The sequence below is a fragment of the Rhinatrema bivittatum genome, chromosome 8 (assembly GCF_901001135.1).
Source record: "Rhinatrema bivittatum chromosome 8, aRhiBiv1.1, whole genome shotgun sequence".
Lineage (NCBI taxonomy): Eukaryota > Metazoa > Chordata > Amphibia > Gymnophiona > Rhinatrematidae > Rhinatrema > Rhinatrema bivittatum.
In genome coordinates this window covers 152,297,263-152,322,424 of record NC_042622.1, presented here as the reverse complement: position 1 = coordinate 152,322,424, position 25,162 = coordinate 152,297,263, and the positions used below count along the sequence as shown (strand labels likewise).

At 51.1% G+C, this 25,162-nt stretch overlaps 1 protein-coding gene across 2 annotated transcripts in view; it reads left to right on the top strand.

Annotated features, from left to right (window-relative positions):
* Positions 1 to 24,832, top strand: part of SART1 (spliceosome associated factor 1, recruiter of U4/U6.U5 tri-snRNP) — a 254,620-nt gene extending 229,788 nt beyond the window's left edge. For both annotated transcript variants that reach the window (XM_029611685.1, XM_029611686.1), the window contains exons 17-21: positions 4,606 to 4,696; positions 23,184 to 23,319; positions 23,423 to 23,512; positions 23,604 to 23,725; positions 24,204 to 24,832. In XM_029611685.1, coding sequence (XP_029467545.1) covers positions 4,606 to 4,696; positions 23,184 to 23,319; positions 23,423 to 23,512; positions 23,604 to 23,725; positions 24,204 to 24,222 — 458 coding nt within the window. In that variant the 3' untranslated portion in view covers positions 24,223 to 24,832. The remainder of the gene's footprint in view (positions 1 to 4,605; positions 4,697 to 23,183; positions 23,320 to 23,422; positions 23,513 to 23,603; positions 23,726 to 24,203) is intronic.
* The last annotated feature ends 330 nt before the right edge of the window (positions 24,833 to 25,162 follow it).

Below are 25,162 nucleotides of genomic sequence, written 5' to 3'. Positions count from 1 at the left end.
GAGGACTTTCGGCTAGAGCCATGGTCCCCTTTGGCTCCGCAATTGGGCGGCGGAGGATCTTCCAAGGCACACCTGGGCTCGCTCCTTTTTAAGGGGAAGTTGTTATGTGACTAACAACTGGACGACCTGATGCAGTCCCTTGGTGAAAACCGGGCGTTCAAGTTACCGGAGGACAGATACAGGGCTCGGACTTCGTTTTCCAATAGGTCCCGCTTTCGTGGGCCCAGGAAGTCGAGGCCACAGAGATCGTCGGGGGCCCCGTATAGATCTGGTTCCTCTCGACAGTCGTCGTAGTCCCAGTCCTTTCGAGGAAGGAAGTTTGGACGGCAAGGCGGTTCCTCGACGGGGACCGGTCCGAAGTCCGCCCAGTGAAATGCGGAGGGCCCCTTCCCCGCAGCTGGCTCCCTTGGTTACACCGGAGGTAGGAGCCAGGTTGACGCGTTTTTACGGGGAATGGGCCAGGATAACCACGGACCAGTGGGTCCTCAGCGTGATAAGACACGGTTACGAGTTAGATTTTGCTCGGGTCCCGGCGGTCGAATTCCTGGTGTCCCCTTGCAAGGGAGGCATCAAGCGTTTGGTGGTCCGGGATACACTGCAATGCCTCGAAGACCTGGGCGCGGTAGTTCCCGTGCCTCTGGGACAGCGCCATCGGGGCCGGTATTCCATTTACTTCATAGTGCCAAAGAAGGACGGCGTGTTCCGACCCATTCTGGACCTCAAAGGGGTCAACAGATGTCTTCGCATTCCTCGATTCAAAATGGAGACGATCTGCTCAGTAATAGCTTCAGTTCGACCAGGAGAATTCCTGGCGTCGCGGGACCTGACGGAGGCTTACCTTCACATCGGAATTCGGCCGTGCCATCAGCAGTATCTACGGTTCTGTATCCTGGGCAGACACTATCAGTTCAAAGCTCTCCTCTTCGGACTCGCCACGGCCCCAAGAATGTTTACGGAGGTAATGGGGGTGGTGGCAGCCGAGCTGCGACAACAGGGGTTCTTGGTTCACCCCTACTTGGATGATTGGCGGATCCGAGACAAATCCGAACTACAGTGCCGACGGGCAGTCGACAGAGTCCTGCAACTCTTGCGGTCGCTCGGATGGGGGGTCAATCTCGCCGGAAGCCGGCTGGTTCCCACCAAACCTGGAATACTTGGGAGCGCTGTTCGACACGAAGCAAGGCAGGTTGTTTTTGTCCAAGGAGCGGGTCTGCAAGCTGCAGGGACAGGTGCACCAGCTCTTGTCCCTTCGGATTCCGCAGGTGTGCGATTACCTGATGGTGTTGGGGTCGATGGCGTCGACGCTGGCGCTAGTCCCCTGGGCGTTCTCTCATCTACATCCGTTGCAATCCGCATTGCTCTCCCGCTGGCGGCCGGTGTCTGAGGAATTTTACCTTCCCCTCCCGCTCACGGATCAGGCGAGGTACAGGTTGCAGTGGTGGCTCAGCACCAACAATCTGACACGCGGAGTGTCCCTCCTCATGCCCACCTGGACGGTAGTCACCACGGATGCCAGCTTCTCCGGCTGGGGGGGCGGTTTGCATGGGCCGCTCGGTGCAGGGACAGTGGTCCAAAGCTCAGTCACAGTGGTCCATCAACTGCCTGGAGACCAGAGCGGTCACGTTGGCGCTACAGTCGTTCCTCCCATTGCTCCAAGGGACTTCGGTCAGAGTGTTGTCGGACAATGCGACCATAGTGGCATATATCCATCGCCAGGGAGGTACGAGGAGCTGGGCGGTGGCAGAGCAGGCGCGGCTGCTCATGCTCTGGGCAGAAAGAAATCTAAGCAACATCGCGGCGTTCCACATCGCAGAGCAGTGGGAGCTGCCGGAAATGGCTTACCGCCTAATTTGCAAAAGATGGGGAACGCCACACATGGCTGGATGGCCACCGCTCAGCACGCCAGGGCTCCGCGCTTCTTCAGTCAACGGAGAGAACGAGAAGCCGAAGGAGTAGATGCGCTGGTACTCCCTTGGCCCACGGACGTCTCTTATATGTGTTTCCTCCATGGCATCTGATAGGCAAAGGCCTTCGTCGAATAGAGTCGCATCCGGCGGAGGTGATCATGGTGGCGCCGGAGTGGCCACGGCGGCCTTGGTTCGCGGACCTCTTGCAGTTGGCAGGGGAGGCTCCTCTCCGTTTTCGGGGGGAAGCGGCTCTCCTGCGGCAAGGTCCCGTCTGTTGGGAGGACGCGGATCACTTCTGTCTCGCGGCCTGGTTTTTGAAAGGAAACGTTTAAGGACTAAGGGATGTTCGGATGCGGTGGTAGCCACCTTACTGAGTTCTAGGAAGCGGTCTACGTCTTTTGCCTACGTCCGAGTCTGGGCGGTGTTTGAAGATTGGTGTAGATCGCTTGAGGTGAATCCGGTGTTACCATCCGTGCCGGATGTCCTCGCTTTCCTTCAGGCGGGGCTTGCTAAAGGGCTATCGTGTAGCACCCTTCGAGTACAGGTAGCGGCACTTGGCTGCCTCAGAGGAAAGGTGCAAGGTAGGGCGCTGGCTCATCATCCAGACGTGGCGCGTTTCCTTCGGGAAGCTAAGCATTTGCGGCCTCCGTTACATCATCCTTGTCCTTCCTGGAATCTTAATTGGGTGCTCTCTGCTCTGTGCACGTCGCCTTTTGAGCCCATCAGGGGGGCGTCTCTAAAAGACCTTACCCTCAAGACGGTTTTTCTCGTAGCGATCGCGTCGGCGAGACGAGTTTCCAAGTTGCAGGTGTTATCTTGTCGAGAGCCGTCTTTACGCTTCTCGGATTCTGGAGTCTTTCTGAGAACGGTTCCTTCTTTCCTTCCGAAGGTGGTGTCTGCTTTTCATTTGAACCAGACAGTTGACTTGCCTGCTTTTCCTGAGGGGACGCAGGCTGATCCAGACGCCAAGGAGTTGAGGAATCTTGATGTCCGCAGAGTTCTGCTCCGTTATCTCAAGGTAACGAATCCTTTTCGGGTTTCGGACCATCTGTTTGTATTGTTTTCGGGCCCGAAGCGGGGCGGCGCTGCTTCTCGGGGCCCCGATTGCTCGGTGGCTCAAGGAAGCTATTTCTTCTGCGTACCTATTGAAAGGTAAGCCTGTTCCGGTGGGTCTCCAAGCCCACTCGACGCGCGCTCAGGCCGACTCGTGGGCGGAAGCTTCGCAAGTGTCGCCACAAGAGATTTGCAGGGCGGCAACTTGGAAATCGTTGCATGCTTTCGCTCGACACTATCGGCTGGATGTTCAGGGCCTGGATTCTGGGGGTTTTCGGGGAGAGAGTTCTGCGAGCGGGACTCTCTGGTTCCCACCCTCAGTAGTTCAGCTCTGGTACATCCCAGGTGTCTGGACTGATCCTGGTACGTACAGGGAAAGGAAAATTAGTTTCTTACCTGATAATTTTCGTTCCTGTAGTACCAAGGATCAGTCCAGGCTCCCGCCCATATTGCTTTCAGATTAAGAAGAGTCCGCTCGATTGGTTTTCAATTGTTTTGCAGTGTCTGTCTGGTCCTCTGGTTCTGGAAGTTCTGATCCAGCTGGGGGTTTTTTGGTTGCATCGGCCCTAGTGTGGGGCGGTATAGTTAGGTAGTTTGGTTTCATTGCGGTTTTGCTTTGACATTCGTAAGACTGACGAGCTGTGGGTGGCGCCTTACTATATGTGAGGGTGCCCGACAAGTCTTGCTCTGTCTCCATCTGCTGGTGCAGAGTCACAACCCAGGTGTCTGGACTGATCCTTGGTACTACAGGAACGAAAATTATCAGGTAAGAAACTCATTTTCCTTTTAAGGTTTCCTTGTAAATGTGAAATTAAATTGAAAGATAAGAAATATGTATTCTATGAACCTGATCAGTTAATTTTATTTTTTTTTTTACAGGCCAGGGCTAGGACCAATGTAGTAGGCAATTTACAGAGAAAATTTCAGTTGTTAGATAATTAGTCTTCAAGTATATTTGTTTCCTTTTGTTTTTGTTTCTTCTTGATTGTTTGGGTACTTGCCCAGGTACTTGTGACTTGGATGGGCTATGGTTGGAAACAGGATATTGGGCTTGATGACCCAGTATGGCATTTCTTATGGTCTCTCCATTGGTAGTGTAAATACATGGGAAGGAGGAGTTTTTTCTTGCTTCTAATTGGTTCTCTTTTTCTTATGTTTCTCCTTTGAAATGTTTCCTTGCAGAAATTTTTTAATCTGCTAACGTTATAAATAAATAAATTAAAAAATAGGACTAAATGAAAGTCCCCTTCCACAACTTTCACCCTTACCAAAAGCTCCTAGTTTAAAAGGACATTCCAGACAATCAGTCTGACTTGTTTGGTGACAAGTCCACACAGAAGGTAACCTTTCAATATATGTTCCTCTCTGCGCCTCTTCATTTCATTTGTAATCATTTATTTTTATTCATTTTTTTTTCTAGATGAAAAGTTGTGGGGGTATGGGCCTGCTCTAGGACAATTAGCACAGCAGTGCCCCTTGATTGTTTAAATTCATGAGGGCAGTGAATGACAGTGTCTGGGTGTATGTTTAGTATTTTCATGCCCTTTGGAGACTGCAGTTCTCAGCTTTACATTGTAGTGGGGATTTTCCATTTGTAGTGCCTGGCCCCTTTTCCTGATACCGACCCTTTTTTCATTCTTTGCAGGTTTGCTGGAGACTACAGTACAGAAGGTGGCACGAGTAAAGGCCCCAAACAAGACACTGCTGTCAGCAGTGTATTGCATTGAAGATAAAATGTGAGTGTTGGGCATTACATAGTAACAAAGCCAACGACAGCAGGAAAAGACCAAATGGCCCAGGCGGTCTACCATAGCAAGTTTCTTCTGGTAGTAACTGTCACTCCATGCAGTAGTCTATTATTCAGTTTCTGTTATTAAAATTTCTTATATAATCACCTATAAGGACAAACATAGAAGTGACTGCAGAAAAGAACCAATTGCCCAGCAAGCTTGGTAGAATCTGCCCCGCTGTGCAGGTTACTCCATGTTTCTCTTAAGGGTAGCAACTGATGCTCTGAGTAGTATCCACAAGTCTTATGATAACCCATAAAAATTTACTGCAAGCAACATTTTTACTGTGTGATGAGCCTTTTTGAAAATTCAGAGTGCTGCTTGACGTGCTTTGCTTATGGACTTGGCTTTAGAAGCAGTCCTTTATTTTTTTCCTTTGTCTACACAGCAGTTCCCCAGAGCATGGGGCCCTTGTTGGTTGCTATCTGAATCCAATTCCTATTAAAGCAGAGAGCAAGGGTGGTTGCCATATTGCTCGCATGGTCGCCAACGCTGTTTTCCCTTGATCACCGCCCTGTCCGCCGATCCGTGTGCACAGAGGCGAGCCGTGCGCACATAAGTGCTGTGCGTACAGCGACATGCGCGAGGGTGCCGGGCGCACAGCCACACGCTCAACTGTGCTGGGCACATAAGTTAAATCTGTGCGCACAGCGGCGCACGCATCTTATTGAGCGCGCATCCGACCTACATGCACAACTTTGGCGCGGTCGGAGCGCATAACTAAGCCTCCCGGCGTACACTTGAACACACAAACCGGGGGTTTCTGCAATTCTACGTGCACAAGCCATGGCGCCACCGGGCAAGAAGCTCAAGGCTCAGGTCCTCTGCCCAGCATGTCACATAAGAGCTGCGCAGCATAAAGAGGCCACGGCTCTGTGTCTCAGTGCGAGGAGACTCTGGGTGAACCAGGTCAAGGTCCTCCCCAGCCAGCACTGGGATCCGGATCCACTGATAGTACACCAGACCTCTCTACCCCCAGCGGGAGCCTCCTTCAAACGGGGCTCCCCGGGGACGCAGCGCCTCTCAATTTAGACCCAGCATCTTTCTTCTGGGTAGAATTCTTCAAAGGCCTGCATACCTTTGTCCACATGCAACCGGCGCCTCCGATGCCACAGCCTCCCCCAGAGGACCCTAACATCCCGGGACCCTCTAAACCCAGAGACGTGCCTCTCCCGCCCAAAAGCCCCAACACCTCAGATGAGGATAAAGACTCCCTGGAGGAAGGGGAAATTCCCCCAGAAACGGAACCTTACCAACCATGAGGCGATTCTTCGCCAAAGACGAACTATCAGACCTCTTGGCTCACAGCTTGAAAGAGCTCGTTATCCCAGTCGCACAAGTGCCACAGGGGAACCGAAGATGAACCCCCTCCTCGAGGGACTCCGTCAGGCCCCTCGCCATTTCCCTTTGCTACAAGCCATTCAACAGCTGATTGATCTGGAATGGGAGGCTCCGGAGGGGGACAGGCTCTGGCAGCCCTATACCCCCTGGACCCCGCTGCCAAAGATCTCCTGGCATTCCCCAAAGTGGATGCCATGGTCTGCGGCTGCCCTTAAGGATATGCTGGACCGCAAGCTGGAGATCCAGTTGAAGTGAGCATTCAAGGTTGCTAGCCGCGGGTACTCGGGATTCACCCCATTTGTCGGCTAACTTCTCCAGTTCGCTTCCGAACAGGAGGGTTCCCTTAAAAGGCATTCTCGTGAGTCTCGTCTTGGACGTAGTGTCTGCTGACCAGCTTCGGAGCCAGAGTTGCTTTCTGGCTGGCACAACAGATGAAACTCCTGGCTGTGGTGCACACCAGGTCGGAGGTTGCATCCGTGAGGAGTGATACTGCTGGTTCTAGTGCTTCGATAGGTGTGGTGGTGTTCCTGGTCTTTGATAAGCAGGCGCATGTCACCACGGCACAGCAGGCCGCGACCTGTAGTGACATAGCTGATACGTCGAATGACTGTTTGAGGATGGATTCTTGACGTCTATCCTGGGCATCCTTGAGTGCCGCTCCTCCCTCAACTGGGATGGTAGTGCACTTTGAGACTCAGGATTCCTGCTTGAAGGTGGGCAGAGCTATGGCGAAACTGTACCCGTTATAGTCTGATGTTTTGGATTTACTGAAGATTCCAAAAGTTGACGCCGCGGTCTTGGCAGTCATGAAAAAGACCACTATCCTGGTTGCTGGGGAGGCTGCCCTTAAGGATATACAGGACTGCAAGCTGGAGATCCAGTTGAAGCGAGCATTCGAGGTTGCCGCACTAAGCCTTCGGGCGACGGTTTGCGCTAGCCTCATGCAGAGGGCCTGTCTGTGTTGGGTCCAGGAGTCGGCTGCCGGGGCCGGTACGGGCGACAATGGGGCTCTGCAGTCCGCCCACCTAGAAACAGGCATCACTTATGTTGCAGATGCTTTGTATGATCTGGTGAGGACCTCGGTGAGAGGTATGGTGTCCTTGGTGTCAGCGCAGCGTCTCTGGCTGCGAAATTGGGCGGTGGATTTGTTCTCCAAGTCCCAGCTTTGTAATCTACCCTTTAAGGTCAAGCTTCTGTTTGGGGAGGATCTGGATCAGCTAGTACAGCTGCTTGCCGAATCCAAGGGCAATCAGTTGCCGGAAGATAAAAGATCTTCTAAGAAAGTCTTCCCTCTTCGAACTAGGTTTCGGGACTCTCTCCGCTTCAGAGCGGGTAGATACTCCGCACCTCCTGCTTCTAAACCTGCTTCAGGGCGCCAGCAGTCCTTTCGAGGGGGTTACTGGCCCGGAAGAGATTCGGGACATCTTGGAGCAGGAAGTAATAAAAAACCCCAATGAAGTCACGAGCACCCATTCCATCGTCGAAGCTGTCTGAGGCAGATTATCCAACTTTTACACGGAATGGGCAAGAATTACAGCAGACCGCTGGGTCTTAGAAGTGATCAAAGTCTGGTATGCACTGGAGTTCTCGCACCCAGTCCGGGAGGGTTTTGTGGAGTCCCGAGTGGCCTCAAGTGTCAAGCGAGAGGTGGTCCGGGTGACTGTACGACGACTTCTCGAGCTCAAAGCTATTGTCCCAGTTCCGGAGGCTCAACAGGGACGAGGTCAGTACTCTGTGTACTTTGTGGTCCCCAAGAAGGAGGGCACGTTTTGGCCCATCCTCAATCTGCAGAAGGTGAACCGATGCCTTCGGGTCCCTCGCTTTCGTATGGAAACCCTGAGGACAGTGATGGCTGCGGTTCGAAAAGGGGAGTTTCTCGCTTCTCTGGACCTCACGGATGCGTATTTATACATTCCGATCCGACTGAATCACCAGAGGTTTCTGCGGTTCAAGGTCTTGGGACAACACTTCCAATTTCGAGCCCTCCCATTTGGTCTTGCAACAGCTTCTCGCATGTTCACCAAGGTGATGATGGTGGTGGCGGCCTTCCTTCATCAGGAGGGAATCTTGGTCCACCCGTACCTGGACGACTGGTTTATTCGCTCAAAGTCTCGGGAGGACTGCGAGAGATCAGTGCACATGGTGATGTTCACATTGCGGTCCCTAGGTTGGGTAATCAATGTGCAGAAGAGTCACTTGGAACCCACTCAGAAGTTGATTTATCTCGGAGCACAGTTCGATACCTTGCTGGGCAAAGTGTTTCTAGCGGCGGACCGAATAGGGAAGTTGCAGGAACAAAAACATTCCCTTCTTCGAAGGAACAAACCCCACAGTGTGGCATCATCCTCAGGTCCTGGGCTCCATGGCTTCAAACTTGGACTTGGTACCTTGGGCGTTCACTCACTGAAGACCTTTACAGCATGCGCTTTTGTCTCGCTGGAGCCTGGTGTCTGAACAATTCCATCTACCAATGCCTCTACTTCCGGAATCCAGAACCAGTCTGTCATGGTGGCTGTCACTGGACAATCTGGAACGGGGGGGTGGATTTGGGCACTCCGAATTGGCTGATAATCTCCACCGATGCCAGCCTCTCAGGTTGGGGGGCGGTGTGTGCAGACAGGTCCGCCCAAGAGCTCGGGTCGGCGATGAAAAGACCCTGGTCCTTAAACCAGCTCGAGACCAGGGCTTGTACGTCTGGCCCTGCGGACGTTTCTTCCCTGGATCCAGGGCAGAATGGTGCGAGTCTCCTCGGTCAATGCGACAACGGTGGCGGACATCAGACCAGCAAGGCGGGACTCGAAATCCCGCCATAGCACTAGAGGCACGTCTTCTGTTCACCTGGGCAGAGCGCCATCTCGAGGGCATTACCGCATGCCATGTCATGGGAGTAGAGAATGTGCAAGCAGATTATCTCAGCTGTCAGAAACTAGACCCAGGGGAATGGGAACTATCTCTCGAGGCGTGGAATCTCATTTGCGCCAGATGGGGAACTCCTCAGCTGGATCTGATGGCAATGCAGGCGAACGCAAAAACAGTTCATTTTTTCAGCCGTCGCCGAGAACAGGGCTCGGTGGGCATAGATGCACTCGTGTGTCCTTGGCCCACGGGCTTCTGCTGTATGCCTTCCCTCCCTGGCCCTTCATAGGTCGGCTTCTCCGTCGCATAGAGCAGCACCCGGGAAGAGTGATTCTGGTGGCGCCGGAGTGGCCATGTCGTCCGTGGTTCGTGGATCTGGTACACTTGGCTCTAAAGGGTCCACTTCAGCTGGTCATCTAACGCATCTGCTCCTTCAGGGGCCCATATTTTCGGATCGGGAGGATCGCTTCTCTCTCGTGGCTTGACTTTTGAGAGGCGACGTTTACGCTTGAGGGGTTATTCAGAACAAGTCTTTCCACCCTCCTACAGGCGAGACGTCCAGCCACCTCTATGGCCTATGTGAGAGTTTGGAAGCTTTTTGAGACGTGGTGTCATCAGCGTTCCTGCGACCCTTTAGTGGTGCATGTTCCTTGGGTGCTTGACTTTCTGCAACAGGGCCTCGCTAAAGGCTTGGTGTTCAATTCCCTTCGTGTACAAGTTGCAGCTCTAGGTGCCTTGAGGGGAAACTTTGACGGCTGTTCGCTGGCAGCGCATCCAGATATTGCTCTGTTTCTTAAGGGGTCAAACATTTGCGCCCTCCCATCCATTCGGTGTGTCCGGATTGGAGTTTGAATTTAGTCCTGCTAGTTCTATGTGGCGCTCCTTTCGAGCCTCTTCGTGGAGTTTCCCTGAAAGATCTGACTTTGAAAACGATGTTTTTGATGGCCATTTGCTCGGCCCATCAGATCTTAGTTGCAGGCGCTGTCTTGTCGGGATCCTTTTCTTCGGATTTACGAAGATCTGGTATTGCTACGTACGGTTCCATCCTTTGTCCCTAAGGTGGTTTCAGCCTTTCACGTCAATCAAACTGTGGAGCTTCCGGGGTTCCCTAACTGGTCCCAGGAGTCTTCTCAGAACAGAGACCTTCGTCTTTTGGATGTGCGGCACGCCTTATTGCGTTATCTGGAGGTTACCAGTGACTTCAGATGTTCTGATCATTTTGTTTGTCCTCTTTGGTGGCCCAATGAAGGGGGACAAAGCATCAAAGGCGACCATATCTCGATGGATTAAGGAAGCCATTTGCGCAGAATTCATAGCCCGAGGGCGTCGGGTGCCTTTGGGTCTCAGCTCAGGCTACCTCCTGGGTAGAGTGTCAGTTACTGTCTCCTCAGGAGATCTGTAGGGCGGCGGTGTGGTCGTCTATTCACACTTTTACGAAACATTACAGATTGAACATTAAGGCTTCTGATGAACCGTCCTTCGGGGAGAGTGTACTTCGTGCAGGTCTTTGGGGTTCCCGCCCAGTGTAGGGTGGCTTGGGTACATCCCACTTTTCTGGACTGATCTGGGTATGTTCAGGAAATGAAAATTGGTTCTTACCTGCTAATTTTCATTCCTGTAATACCACAGATCAGTCCAGAGGCCCACCCCTTTCTTCAGATACCAAAAGACTGTCTTGGTCAGAACCTGCTTAAGTTTTTTATTGTAGAAGCTCCTTTTTTGCAGACATGATTCATGGAGCAGTTTTTAGGAATTGTTCAGTCTGGTTTTTTTCCAGTGACGAAGTGGTAGTCCGGAAATTTGGTTGGGTGCTACCCTTCGTTATTTAGTTCTGTTAGCATGGGCTTGGGTACAGGTCAATACTGAGTGACTGCAGGTGGCACTCTCGTTATGTAGCAGTGCCCAGAGTTCTAATTGCTCTCTGACTCCACCTGCTGGTAGGGATACACAACCCACTTTTCTGGACTGATCCGTGGTATTACAGGAACGAAAATTAGCATGTTAGAACCAATTTTCATTTCCCTGTATGTACCGGATCAGTCCAGACTCCTGGTTTCATACGTCCATGCCAGCAGGCGGAGACAGAGAAAGTAAAACTGACACTGCTTTATATATGCTGATGCCTCCTGCAGTTCCTCTGTATTTCTCTGTCTCCCAGCAGTGCAGGACTGATGCTTGAACCCTGCAATTTGGTTTAGTAATTTTATGATTGATTTTTTAAATTTTAAGTTGAGCCTTCCTCCCAGGGGGTCGGGGTTGCTCATGAGGAGCCCCTACCCTGTCTGGTTGAGGTGGGAGGGGGGGAGGCTGGGGGTCGGTGACCCTTTTGTACGCCCATACCCTGAAGTAATCGTGAGGTGCACATCCGGTAGTCCGGATCCCTCCCTGTCGCGAGTTGGCTCCCAAATTAATCTCCTCGCTTTCCTCTCCTGTTTAATTGCTGAATTGAGCTGGACAGCTCTCTTCAGTGCTAGGAGAGGAATCTCTCTGTGAGGCTGCTTTTAGTGCAGTAAAGTTTGTAAAAAAAAAAAAAAAAAAAAAAAAGTTTCCGTAGGCAGGAACAGGTGGGAGCTTGTCTGCTTTCTCTCTTCCCCCCCCCCCCCCCCCCCCCGCTCGATTTTCACAGGTTTTAAACTTTTTTCTCTCTTAAAAAAAATTTTCTGATCGGGCCGTCTGCACTGCGATGGTGAGGGGGGGGTGGCTTGTCGCGCGTGCGGGTCGTCCCCGGTGAGGCTGAATAGCCATGGCCTATGTGCTGCTTGCATTTCAGGGGGGGGGGAAGGTCCCTCAGAGCTCCCTAGGCCGGCTAAATGTCGGAGGAGCATTTCTGGCCTTTCCCCAGCAGCTTCTGGCTCGGCAGCGACCTCGAGGCGTCCCGTTGCAGTAACCGTGGGAAAGGCAGCCATTTTTAATCCCCCGGGGGTCATGCTCACACTGCCGCAGCCTGTAGAGGATCCTCCTCCAGTGCTCCCAGGTCCTAAAGAGGGACAGGGAGGGCCTCGGGAGGGCCCTCCTTTGTCTCCACCTGACAGTGGGCGGGCTCCGGCTTGTTTTTCGCCAGAATTTGTGCTTTTGATGCACAAGGCGGTTTTTGGCGCAGTATGAGGGGTGAGTGCCTAGTGGAGGGGGTCAGCAACCCCCCTCTTTGCTCCCGGAGACTGGCTTGTCCTTGGGGGGGGGGGGGGGAGTGCTGCCTGACTCGGTTCCCGGTCAGGGCATACAGGGGCCGTCGCTTGAGGGGTACGCGTGCCAACAGAGGCTCCGCTTGACGATCCCGACGGTCCAGGGGGACCACTGGATCGGGCAACAGACCCGGACGTGGTGGATGACAACTTGGGTGACTAGACTCTGGTCCTCCGACAGAGGGGGATGACCCCAAGATCCTCAGTAGAGGACGAGCTAGCGCCACTCCTTCCTCAGGTCCTGGAGGAACTGGGAACGCCAGTCTCCGCCTGCTGACTCTCGTAAGGATGGTACAGATCCGGTTTTACAGGGCACAAGGCGTCCTTCCGCTGGATTCCCATACCATGAGTCCGTTCAGACGTTGGTGGAGTGAGACTGAAGAGTCTGCAGGACTATGACTAAGCTGTATGCTTTGCCAGAACAGACCCTGGAGTTGTTTGCTCTACCCAAGGTGGACGCCGCAGTTTCCGCCGTGACAAACCAGACGACTATCCCGGTTAGGGGGGGCGACAGCTCTAAAGGATGTTCAGGATCGCAAGCTAGAGATTCAGCTCAAGAGGACTTTTGAGGTCTCTGCCCTTGGTCTTCGCATGGCTATTTGTTCCAGCCTCATGCAGAGGGCATGCTTACACTGGGCACAGCGTACCCAGGAGGAGCAGACGCTCACGGATGAGCAAACTGCTCGCATAGACTGGTTGGAATCGGCGATAGCGTTTGTTCCCGATGTATTATACGATGTGGTCCGGACATCCTCCCGTTTTTTGGGGGTCGCAGTGTCGGCACGGCGCATACTCTGGCTTCGTAACTGGTCAGCGGATATTTCTTCTAAGTCCCGGTTGTCGTCTTTGCCCTTTAAGGGTCGACTCCTGTTTGGGGAGGACTTGGATAAGATTGTACAACAACTGGTGGATGCTAAAGTGCCTCACTTGCCAGAAGACAGACCCCGGGGTAGGCACAGTCTTCCCGCTTGACAGCATTTTCGGGACACTCGCAGGTTTCGCCATCCGCGGGGGCGGTGGCACAGAGGAATTTCACATCTAGAGGAGGGCCCCCAAAGTATCGAGGGGGGCCGTAGACACTTCAGGAACCCCAGTAATACCGTTGCCGCCAGTCCCAAATCTGCACAATGAAAGGAGGCCGGCCCACTTCGCCGTTCCTTTTGTAGGAGGTCGGCTGGCGTCGTTTTACAGGGATTTGGCCAAGATCACTCAAGACCAGTAGGTACTAAGTGTAATAAGAGATGGTTATGCCTTACATTTTGCTCGGCCCGTCCGCGACCTGTTCCTAATCTCCCCATGCGGCTCGCTTCAGAAATGCAGGGTGGTAAGGGAGATTCTGTGCAGGTTGCAGCCCCTGGGGGCCGTGGTGCCGGTGCCTCCGGAGGAATTTCGAACAGGGCGGTATTCGATTTACTTTGTAGTCCCGAAGAAGGAGGGAACCTTTCGCCCCATTCTCGACTTGAAATGGGTGAATGTGGCGTTGAGGGTTCCTCGTTTTCGGGTGGAAACGTTGCACTCTGTGATAGCAGCGGTGCACACCCAGGAGTTCCTGGCATCCCTAGGTCTGACGGAAGCATATCTTCACATACCTATTTCTCAGGACCATCAACGCTACCTGACGTTCATGGTCTTGAGGCAGCACTTCCAGTTCCAGGCGCTCCCCTTCAGATTGGCCACGGAGTCTCGGGTCTTTACCAAGATCATGGTGGTCGTGGCAGCAGCGTTACAACGGCAGGGGGTCCTCGTGCATTCCTATCTGGACGATTGGCTCATTCGAGCAAAATCGACAGCCAGTTGCCATACAGCGGTACAAACAGGACTTCGAACCTTGAGATTGTTAGGCTGGGTGGTGAATTTGGCAAAGAGCCACCTGGTACCGTCACAGATCCTGGAGTATCTGGGGGCGTTCTTCAACACCAACAAGGGCAGAGTATTTCTGACGAACGAACAGGCCTGCAAGTTACAATCGCAGATTTGGCGATTGCCGCAGTTGAGGATCCCCAGAGCTTGGGATGTTACAGGTCATTAGTTCCATGACTTTCACCTTGGAGCTGGTACCGTGGGTCTTTGCTCATATGCGTCCCTTGCAGCGAGTGCTCCTGGGCCAGTGGAGTCCGGTATCGGCGAAGTATCACCAACCCATTGTTCTTTCTTCAGAGGCCAAGCACAGTCTGTCATGGTGGCTACACACTCCCAACCTCCTGAAAGGGGTATCCTTGGAGATTCCGGATTGGGTGGTACTGACCACGGATGCAAGTCTGTCTGGTTGGGGAGCAGTTTAAGGGTCCTGGTCAAACGAAGAGGCGTCTTGGTCTATCAGTTGGTTGGAAGCCCAGGGCAGTGCGTTTGGCTTTGCTTGCCTTTCAGCCTTTACTCCAGGGACGGTCGGTGAGAGTGCTCTCAGACAATGCGACCACGGCAGCTTACATAGACAAGAGGGGGCACCAGGAGCCAGGCTGTGTCACTGGAAGTCCAGACTTTGATACAGTGGGCAGAACAGCATTTGCTCGAAATCTCGGCGTCTCATATTGCCGGAGTCGAGAATGTACAAGCTGATTATCTCAGTCGCACGTTTCTGGATCTGGGAGAGTGGGAATTGTCGGATGCAGAGATGCAACTCATTCTCAAGCAGTGGGGTTGTCCACGAGTCGACCTGATGGCAACTCGTCACAATGCGAAAGCTCCTCTGTTCTTCAGCAGACACAGAGATTATGGCGCCGAGGATGTAGATGCTCTGGTCCTTCCCGGGCCTCGGGGGGGGGGGGGGGGGGTTCTGCTCTGTGTTTCCTCCTTGGCCTCTGGTTGGCAAAATCCTACGGCGAATAGAGAGGCATCCAGTGGGAAGTGGTTCTTGTGGCCCCAGAGTGGCCACGCCGTATTTGGTTCGCATATCTGTTAAATCTTGCAGCCCCTTGCCACTCAGTCATCTCCCCGGTCTACTACATCAGGGTCCCGTATTTTCAGATCAGGCAGATCGCTTCTGTCTAGCAGCATAGCTTTTGAGAGGAAGCGTTTAAGGTCAAAAGGATACCCGGAGTCTGTCATCACTACCCTCCTTCCGCCTAGACTGAAGTCCACTTCAGTGGTGTACGTCCAAGTCTGGAAGGTTTTTGAATCCTGGTGTCTGGCGAAGGGTATTCACGCTTCCGTGGCACACGTGTTATCTTTCTTACAGGATGGTTTGGTCAAGGGTCTTGTTTTCAACTCCCTTAGAGTTCATGTGGCAGCATTGGCCTCTTTGAGGGAAAATCTGGATGGCTATCGCTTATCCTCTCATCCGGATGTAGTCCATTTTATTCAAGGGGTCAAGAATCTTCGCCGGTGAGGAAGGTTTGTCCTCCTTGGAACCTCAACCTGGTCCTTCGTGGTTTATGTGAAGCTCCCTTTGAACCCATACGTAGATCTACGTTGAAGGATGTAACTTTGAAGGTGATTTTCTTGGTAGCCATTTGCTCTGCAAGATGCATTTCAGAGTTACAGGCTTTGTCATGTCGTGATCCTTTTCTTAAGATATCGGATGGGGGTGTGTCTTTATGGACAGTTCCATCTTTTCTCCCGAACGTGATATCTTCCTTTCATGTTAATCAGTCAGTGGAGCTGCCAACTTTTTCGGACTTGTCTTATTCTGAACCACATGTGCGCAAGCTTCAGCTTTTAGATGTCCTTAGAGCGTTGCTTCGCTGTCTTAAGGTCACGAATAGTTTTCGGCGCTCAGACCATCTTTTTGTTCTGTGGAGTGGTCCGAAGAAGGGCCTTCAAGCTTCCAAAACAACTATTGCCAGGTGGCTTAAGGGAAGCTATTGGATCAGCTTACATTCTCAAAGGTAAGCCAGTACCGGAGGGTTTGAGGGCTCATTCTACCTGGTTTCAGTTTGCCTCTTGGGCAGAGGCTCATTCGGTATCGCCATAAGAGATTTATAGAGCGGCGACTTGGAAGTCGCTACATACTTTTGCAAGGCATTGCCTGGATGTGGCAGATCGGGAGTCTGTCTTTTGGCGAAAGCGTGTTACGAGCGGGACTCTACAGGTCCTACCCCGTCTAGGAAGCTTTGGTACATCCCAGGAGTCTGGACTGATCCGGTACGTACAGGGAAAAGAAAATTTGGTTCTTACCTGATAATTTTCGTTCCTGTAGTACCAAGGATCAGTCCAGAGTCCTGCCCAGGGGTTAAGAAGGATGGAGAGTCGTCCGCTTTCCTATTGCACATTACTGTTATCAGAAGTATTTTTGTCAAGTTTTTCTACGAAGTTTATAGTTCGATGGGTTTTTTTATGATGGTTTGTTTGCATTCAGCTTTGGTACAGATCAATACTGAGGAACTGCAGGGGGCATCAGCATATATAAAGCAGGGTCAGTTTTACTTTCTCTGTCTCTGCCTGCTGGCACGGGTGTATGAACCCAGGAGACTGGATTGATCCTTGGTACTACAGGAACGAAAATTATCAGGTAAGAACCAAATTTTCTTTTTTTTTCTTCGGATGAGGTAAGGAGTCTGCGCTGAGGACGGGCCTTGTCCGCTTGCCAGCAGGCCAGTGGGATTTGAGCAGCTGGTCTTCCCGCGCAGTTTCGTCAGCACCCGGGGCTCCGGGCGTTTTGACGGCGGGGAAAGGAGAAGGAATTTCTGGCACGGGTCGGCAGCCATGTTGCGCGGTCTGTTTTCTCCTCTGTGGTTTTTTTCTGTGCCTCTCTGCTTCTGGGAGCTGCGCTTTAGGCCCAACACGCTTGATTTTTCTCGCCCGGACTACATGGCTGTGTGGTACCACTAATGGCGCCCCGCTCCAAAATGTCACCCTGCTGTGCATGTGGCTCGCTGGGGCAGGCGTTGGATGCAGCCTCCCTTTGCCGGGGCTGTAGTTCAGGACAGGAGGGTTCCTCTTCGGACCTTAGGCTGGGAAAATCAGGTCTTCGATCGGCCGGGCTGGTATCCCCTCCGGCAGGGGGGGCTCCTCCACAGTGGGGGTCACGGGAGGAGGATTCCCCCTCCGTTTTAGCCCCTGTGGAGCAGGGTTGCTCCTTTGGTGATGACGTACCGATGCCTGATCAGAGGGAGAGGAGGTCACGGGGAATTTTTCCCCTGAGTTTATCCTCCTTCTGCATCAGGCTTTCCTGGCTAGGAAACAGGCAGTCTTTAAGAGACCGGCTCGCCAGGGGGTTCTGTCAGAGCTTCCACCCAAACGGGTGTTAGTGGCTCCCACAGAACCTCAGCAGCACCATGGGGACTGGCAGTCAACACTAGGCCGCTAACCCCGCAGGGTAGAGTTCCAGATTCTGGGGTTCAGCCGGACCTGGTACCAGGTGTTGATCTGGGTGATGTACCACAAGATGACCCGGATGCAGATGAATGTCCTCTTTCGGACGGGGATGATCCCCACTTGATGAGCTGCTCCTTCTTATTCCCCAAGTATTGGAGATTCTGGGGCTTAAGGTCTCTCAAAAGGAGTCTGACAGCGAAGGAGTTAACCTGGTCCTGGATGGGATTTGGGGGCCGACAATGTCCTTCCCTTTACCCAAGAAGGCAAATTGGAAACCCGGAAGTGGGAAGCCCTGGATGCGGGTTTAATGGTGGGCAGAGCTATGGCGAAGATCTAACCTCTTTTGCAGGATGTCTTGGATCTCTGTAGACGCGGCTGTCTCTGCCGTGACTAAGAAAACCACAATTCACATGGCCGGGGCTGCCGCCTTGAACGACATGCAGGACCAGAAGCTGGAAATCCAGTTGAAACGGGTCTTTGAGGTCGCCGCTCTGAGTCTTCGGGCGGCAGTTTGCGCAAGCCTTATGCAGAGGGCTTGCCTCTGTTGGGTTCAGGAGGCCCCAGCAGTACTGGCCTGGTGCAGGCCACGCGTCTGGAAGCGAGCATCGCACAAGTGGCGGATGCCTTGTATGATTTGGTGCGTACCTATGCACGTAGCATGGTGTCTGTGGTGGTGGCACGGTGCCTCCTCTAGTTGCGGAATTGGTCAGCGGATTTGTCTTCCAAGTCACAGCTTTGTAACCTTCCCTTTAAAGGCAAGCTCCTTTTCGGGGAAGATCTCGACCAATTAGTCAAGCTGCTGGGAGAGTCCAAAGGCAACAGGTTACTAGAGGATAAAAGATCTTCGAGGAAAGTGTTTCCCCCCTCGGGCTCGCTTTTGGGATTCACGCAGATTCTGGGCGGGCAGACATTCTGCTCCGTCTGTGCCCAAGCAGACTCTGGGACCTCAGCAGTCCTTTTGCAGTGGATGCCGTCCAGGCAGAGAGCCCATGAGCCTCTGAGCGGGGAGTCGAAAGCCCTCCCAGTGAGGCCACGAGTACCCATTCCACCATCAAAGCTGTAGGAAGCAGATTGTCGAGCTTTTACGCGAAGTGGGCAAGGATTTACTTCAGACCACTGGGTCTTGGACGTGGTCAGGGACAGTTATTCTCTCGAGTTTTCGCACCCGGTTCGAGAGGCATTTGTGGAGTCCTGCGTGGCGTCGCGCAGCAAATGCAAGACGGTGCAGGGGACCCTGCAACGGCTTCTCGATCTAAGGGCTATTGTCCCAGTTCCCTTGGCAGAAAAGGGCCAAGGCCGGTACTCGGTGTACTTTGTGGTTCCCAAGAAGGAGGGCTCATTTCGTCCTATTCTAGATCTGCAGAAGGTGAACCGGTATCTTTGGATCCCCCGTTTTCGCATGGAAACTTGAGGATGGTTGTGGCCCCTGTGCGCAAAGGGGAGTTCCTCGCGTCACTAGATCTCACTAAGGCGTTTCTGCACATCCCGATCTAGCAGGATCACCAACGTTATCTGCAGTTCAAAGTCCTGGGTCAACATTTCCAGTTTCGAGCCCTTCCTTTCAGCCTGGCGACAGCTCCACGCACTTTCACCAAAATCATGGTGGTCGTGGTGGCGTTCCTTCGTAAGGAGGGGGGGGGGGGGCGGGGTCCTAGTTCACCCATATCTGAACGACTGGTTGATTCGAGCGAAGTCAAGGGAGGACCGCGAGAGATCGGTCCAGAGGGTGGTGATCACCTTAGTCGCTCGGCTGGATCATAAATGTGTAGAAAAGCCACTTGGAAGCCCACTCAGTCGCTGGTTTACTTGGGAGTGCTTTTTGAAACCTCTTGAGGCAAGGTTTTCCTGGCATCGGACCGTGTGACGAAATTGCAGAATCAGGTCAGGACCCTCCTTCAGAGGGAGGCTCCTACGGTCAGGCATCACTTACAAGTCCTGGGATCCATGGCCTCCACCTTGGATTTGGTCCTGTGGGCATTCGCTTACTTGCAACCATTGCAGCATGCGCTGTTGAGGTGAAGCCCGGTGTCGAACAGTTCCACCTACCGTTGCCGCTGCTCCCAGAGTTAGTCTGTCGTGGGGGCTCTCACGCAGCAATCTGGAGCAGGGGATGGATCTGGACCTGCCGAACTGGGTGGTAATCTCCACAGATGCCAGGCTAAGTCGAGCCTTCAGATCCCATGAGTGGTCCCTGGACCAGGGGTAGTGAATTGGATATTCCACCTCTGGGGGAGCAAACAGATGTAGATCTGTTTGCATCCCCCTACAACATGATGGTTCTGCTCCCTGTATAGGTCAGATGGCAAACCAGCCTTGGATGCCCTTGTCTATCATTGGGGCAGGGGTCTTCTATATGCGTATCCTCCGATTCCATTAGTGGTGAAAACTCTTTGAAGCTTCACGAGGACAATGGGACTGTGATCCTCATAGCCCCTCATTGGCCAAGACAGGTCTGGTTTCCATTCCTGCGGTAGTTGTCCATCCAGAAACCGATCAGTCTGGGGATTTCCCCAGATCTAATCACCCAAGATCAGGGCATGCTGCGACATCCCAACTTCCAGGCCCTGTCACTCACGGCCTGGATGTCGAGAGGTTGATTCTGCAGCTGCTTGATCTTTCAGAAGATGTGATTCGGGTCCTTGTGGCTTCTAGAAAGCCTTCCACTAGAAGGTCCTACAGACTGAAGTGGAGGAGGTTTTCCGTGTGGCTTGAGCAGAAGACCCTAGGTCCGTTCTCCTGCCGCACACAAAAACTACTTGATTACCTTCTATACCTATCGGAGGCTGGCTTGAAAACCAACACTGTTGGAGTTCATCTGAGTGCAGTTGGCACATACCACCATGTGCGCCCATCTCTGTACAGTCTATAGTTGTATGTTTCATGCGAAGCCTGCTTCAGTTGAAGCCTTCCTTAAGGCCTCCCACTGTGTCTTGGGACCTCAACGTGGTGTTAGCTCAGCTGATGAAAGCTCTTTTTGAGCTGCTGTGCACCTGTGACCTGAAGTACTTGACCTGGAAGATCATATTTTTGGTTGTGGTCTCTTCAGTGAGCAGGATCAACGAGCTTCCGGCCTTAGTGACTTATCCACCTTATACTAAATTTTATCACGACAGGGTGGTCTTAGAGTACCCACTGCCTAAGGTGGTGACAGATTTCTATCTTAACCAGTCAGTCGTCCTGCCAATATTCTTTCCCAGGCCCTATTTGCACCAAGGCGAACGAGCACTGCACAGTTTGGAGTGCAGGTGAGCCTTAGTCTTCTATCTGGAGCCGACAGAAGCCCATTGACAGTCCATCCAACTTTTTATTTCTTTTGATAGGAATAGAGTGGGCATTGCTGTTGCCAAACAGACACTATCCAGTTGGCTAGCAGATAGCATCTCCTTCTGTTATGCTCAGGTAGGACTACATCTTGGGGGTCACATCAAGGCTCATTCTGTCAGAGCCATAGCAGCGTTGGTGGCCCACTTGTGAGCATTTCTTGTGGAGGAGATCTGCAAGGTGCGACATGGAGTTCTCTCCACACATTCATATTACATTAGTGTCTGGATAAGGATGGCTGATGCGACTAGGTTCAGCCAGTCTGTCCTTTGAAACCTGTTTGAATTGTAGAATCCAACTCTCCCAACCTAGGGCCTGTTGTTTGAGTTCAGGCTGTCTCCCCCTCTGTTACCAACAGCACTGTTGTGCCCGTTGGCATCTGGTTAGGTGTCTGTTGGTCCCCTTTTGTGTTGGGAAGCAGCCTGTAGCAAGGTATTCACCCATGGGCGCGCAGGGATTTTTTGCATTGCGAGGTAATAGCTATAGCCTCATCTACATGGCATATTACATGTAATGAGTGCTATTAGCTATGCCTTTGTTTAGATGCCCATTTTGGACACACTGATCCCTTTATTTAATCAGGGATTATGGATTCGCGTCCAGAATGCATGTCCAACCGCTCATTAAGCTGTGCGATAGGCTGGGCGCACTTTATTGCATCGGCCTATTTGTGAGCAACATTGCAGAAGGGATAGAAGGTAAAGGTTTGTCTATTTGTGGATGATGCTAAGATCTGCAACAGGGTGGACACCTGAAGGCACAGAGAGAATGAAAATGATTTAAGAAAGTTTGAAGAGTGGTTGAAGACTTGGCAGCTGGGATTCAGTGCCAAGAAACACCTAGTCATGCATCTGAGGTGTGGGAATCCAATGGAGGGTGAAAGACTAATGTGCTTGGACTGGGGGAGGGGTGATAATGTCTGGAGATCTGAAGGCGGCAAAGCAATATGACAAGTCAATAGCTAAAGCCAGAAGAATGCTGGACTGCATAGAGAGCATGAAAATAGAGGTAACTTGCATGGAGCGGCAGTTACTACCCTTAACCAATTAACTTTCATGATTTTGACACGATTGTAATATGCCCTCTGCTTCAGCAGTGGGGGTAAAGGAAAAATTGGATTCAGATGACAGCCACACTGGGCCCTGACTTTTACGGTCTGGCATATTGATATACAGATATTAGGGAAAACATGCAGGACTGATTCTACGCCAAGTCTCCTCATAAGTCTTCTGTTTTGGAAGACTTTATAAGGAAAGGCTGAAGGATCTGACTGTGTATACCCTGGAAGAGAGGAACTGCAGGGGAGAGGTGCCATCTGCATACTCCTGAAAGAAACCTAAGATCTGCTAATAAAGGACTACTGTCAATTCCCTCTAGTAAATCTGCTCATCTATCAGAAGTTAGAGAGCATTTTCAATCGCAGGCCCAAAACTGTGGAACTTGTTACCATGTGAGCTAAGGCTGCAGAAAGACTTTAAGGCATTTAAAAAGAACTTAACTTGGTTATTTAAAAAGGCCTACGATAGTTGAGAGATACAAAATAGTCTTGGCATGCTCTTATTTGAATGAATGTCTTAGTTAATATTTTATTTTGATTTTTATGCTTTTTTTCTTTTATATTTAATTTTATTTTTGATTATGTAATGATTTTAAGTGTAAATTTTATTTCATTTCTTTGTACACCGTTAAGATTGTAATCAGATTGACTGTATATAAAAGCAATAATGAAATACTGTGCTTAATCAGAAGGCATGGGATTACTACCATTAACTGATTAGCCCTGATGCTTTTGGTGCAACTGCAGCATAGCTGTCTGCTTCGGGGGCAGTGAATTGGATTCAGACAACAGCCAATGCTGCGCCATGACTTTTATAGTTTGGAGTACTGATACGCAGACAGGGGAAAATAACATAGGACTGCTATAGCCAAGACCAAAAGCAAAGCATGTTCAAGCAGCATGTCTGATTGTAAATATTACTACCCTAAATATAAAGCTTGCGGGTATCCAGAACAGAGCGGCAGTTACTACCCTAAACAGAGACATAGGGGTGAGCTGCACTGAGTGGTGGTTACTACCTTAGGTAACTTGCTGGGCAGACTGGATAGACCACTTGGTCTTTTTCTGCTGTCATTACCAAAAGCAAAGCACGTTCAAGCAGCATTGTCTGAATTACCAAGAAGGCTGCTTACCACGTATAAATATTGCTAGCAATAATTTTGTAAAGGATGACAGTTGCTTGGTTTTGGTTGTAAATATTACTATCCTTAAGTTAAGGCTTTGTGGGTAACCTGCACGCAGCAGCAGCAGCTACTATCTTAAGTAACTTGCTGGGCAGACTTGGATGGGCCATTTGATCTTTTACTGCCTTCATTACTTTGTTACTATGCTAACTGCCTTTACCACATCCTCTTGCTGTGAATTCCAGAGCTTATTTGTGCATTGAATAAAAAAGAATGGTGCTTTTTCCTTTCTTTCACAGGGCAATTGATGATAAGTTTAGCCGCCGGGAAGAATACAGGGGCTTCACACAAGAGTTCAAAGAGAAAGACAGCTACAAACCAGATGTGAAGATCGAATATGTGGATGAGACAGGCAGGAAGCTGACCCAAAAGGAGGTACAGTAGCAGAATATATGCCCAGAAACTTCATGCTAGGTTAGTACCTCCAGCAACCCCCCCCTGGAGGGATCTATATCTATCATCCCTTGTCTCTTTCCAGGCCTTCCGACAGCTCTCACACCGTTTCCATGGGAAGGGCTCAGGAAAGATGAAAACAGAGCGGCGTATGAAGAAACTGGATGAGGAGGCAGTAAGTCATTGAGAAATTGAAGTACAGCCTGGGAACTGGGATGTGATGTGGATATGCTGCTTATTAACCAGTCTGGCTCTGCATTTCTCAGCTTCTGAAGAAAATGAGTTCCAGTGACACCCCCCTAGGCACCGTGGCCTTACTGCAGGAGAAGCAGAAGGCCCAGAAGACACCGTACATTGTGCTGAGTGGCAGCGGGAAGAGCATGAATGCGTAAGTAAGACCAGGAACATGCCTTTGCCCATAGTTATGTTTCTTCACCAAGGGGTTTCACCTCTGGTGTCAGCTCTGCGATATTTGTGTGTAATCCTTGGCATCTTGGGCTGGTTAAATTAGATCCCATCCAGGCTAGACTATCCCTCCTCCTCTCGTACATCTCCCCTAAACACTGAACTGCTGCCCTCTGTTTTTATTTCCCTGTGCCTCAGCTCTAATCTCCAGCTTTAACCCTGACTCTGTGCAACACTGGGGCCTTTTTACCTCCCTATGCTTTAACCTAATTCCAGTAACAGTATTATTTTACCTCTTCTAGTCACACTTAGCGGCAAATTTCTAGTATATAAATTGCATAAGTCATTCACTTCCCAGAAATGGCTGTGTGTCTGTTTCTGAAGTATTGTATTTTAGCTTGGATCCTATTTGAATGCAAGATGCTCTGTAATTGCAGAATATGTTTTATTTTTTCTGACAGAAACACCATCACCAAATGATTTGATGTGGAGAGCCTTGGAAGGACATAACAACCTGTGTGCAGTCCCTCTGGCATCAACCTTCCCTACCCTGGAAGGGGGGGGGGGGGGGTAGAAGTTTAGCCATAAAAGCAGGAGTATCTCCCAAGATTGCAGAAGAGAGTACTGGAAGAACTATGCTGGTTAACTGCACACTATATTCCTCCCTTCCCTCTTCCTCCTATATCCCTGAACACAAACCAGTGCAGATCTACCCACATATGGAAAACGGACTGCTCTAGCAAGTGCTGTGGAAAAAGCCACAGGCTGGGTTTGGGTAGAAATTTTTTGATTCCTGATCATTAAATGAGCTGTTGGCAGTCCCTATTTTGTGTATTGAAATAAATGTGTTCCCTAGCTATAAGGCAAACAATGTTGTGGGAGTACTGCTCATCTACTCTGTTTTAAATGTCAGGAGAGGGCACCCTTTGCCCTTGGGTGTTGTATAGGGATGGGAGATGGGAAGGAATAAAGCAACTAGATGTCTTCTCGGTCAGGTCTCCCTCAGGCCCAGCCATCTAGTCTAAAATAAAATCAGGGAAACAAAAATGTCTAAATAAAACATTGAAAAAATGTTATCTTAGAATTTCAACAGCTTTGATGTCAGTTCTGCTTCTTGGAGCTTGTGCGTTTGGATAATTTTCAAAACTATACAAAATCCATGAGTATTTCACCAATTTTCAAAGAGAAAATACAAACATACCTGCCTGTTGAATACTACCTTGTGGGGGAAAGTACCTGTGATGATTTGCATCAGCTGTGAATATGTACCCTGAAAAAGCATGGGTAGTTCTGAAAATGCAGAACTACAATCGTTGTTGCCTCCCAAACCTAACCTCACCTTTGAGCCTGTCTGTTTTTCCTGTGGGTAAAAGTACGTGTTTTCCATTGATAAGGCTGAATTAGCCATTTCCTAGCGTGT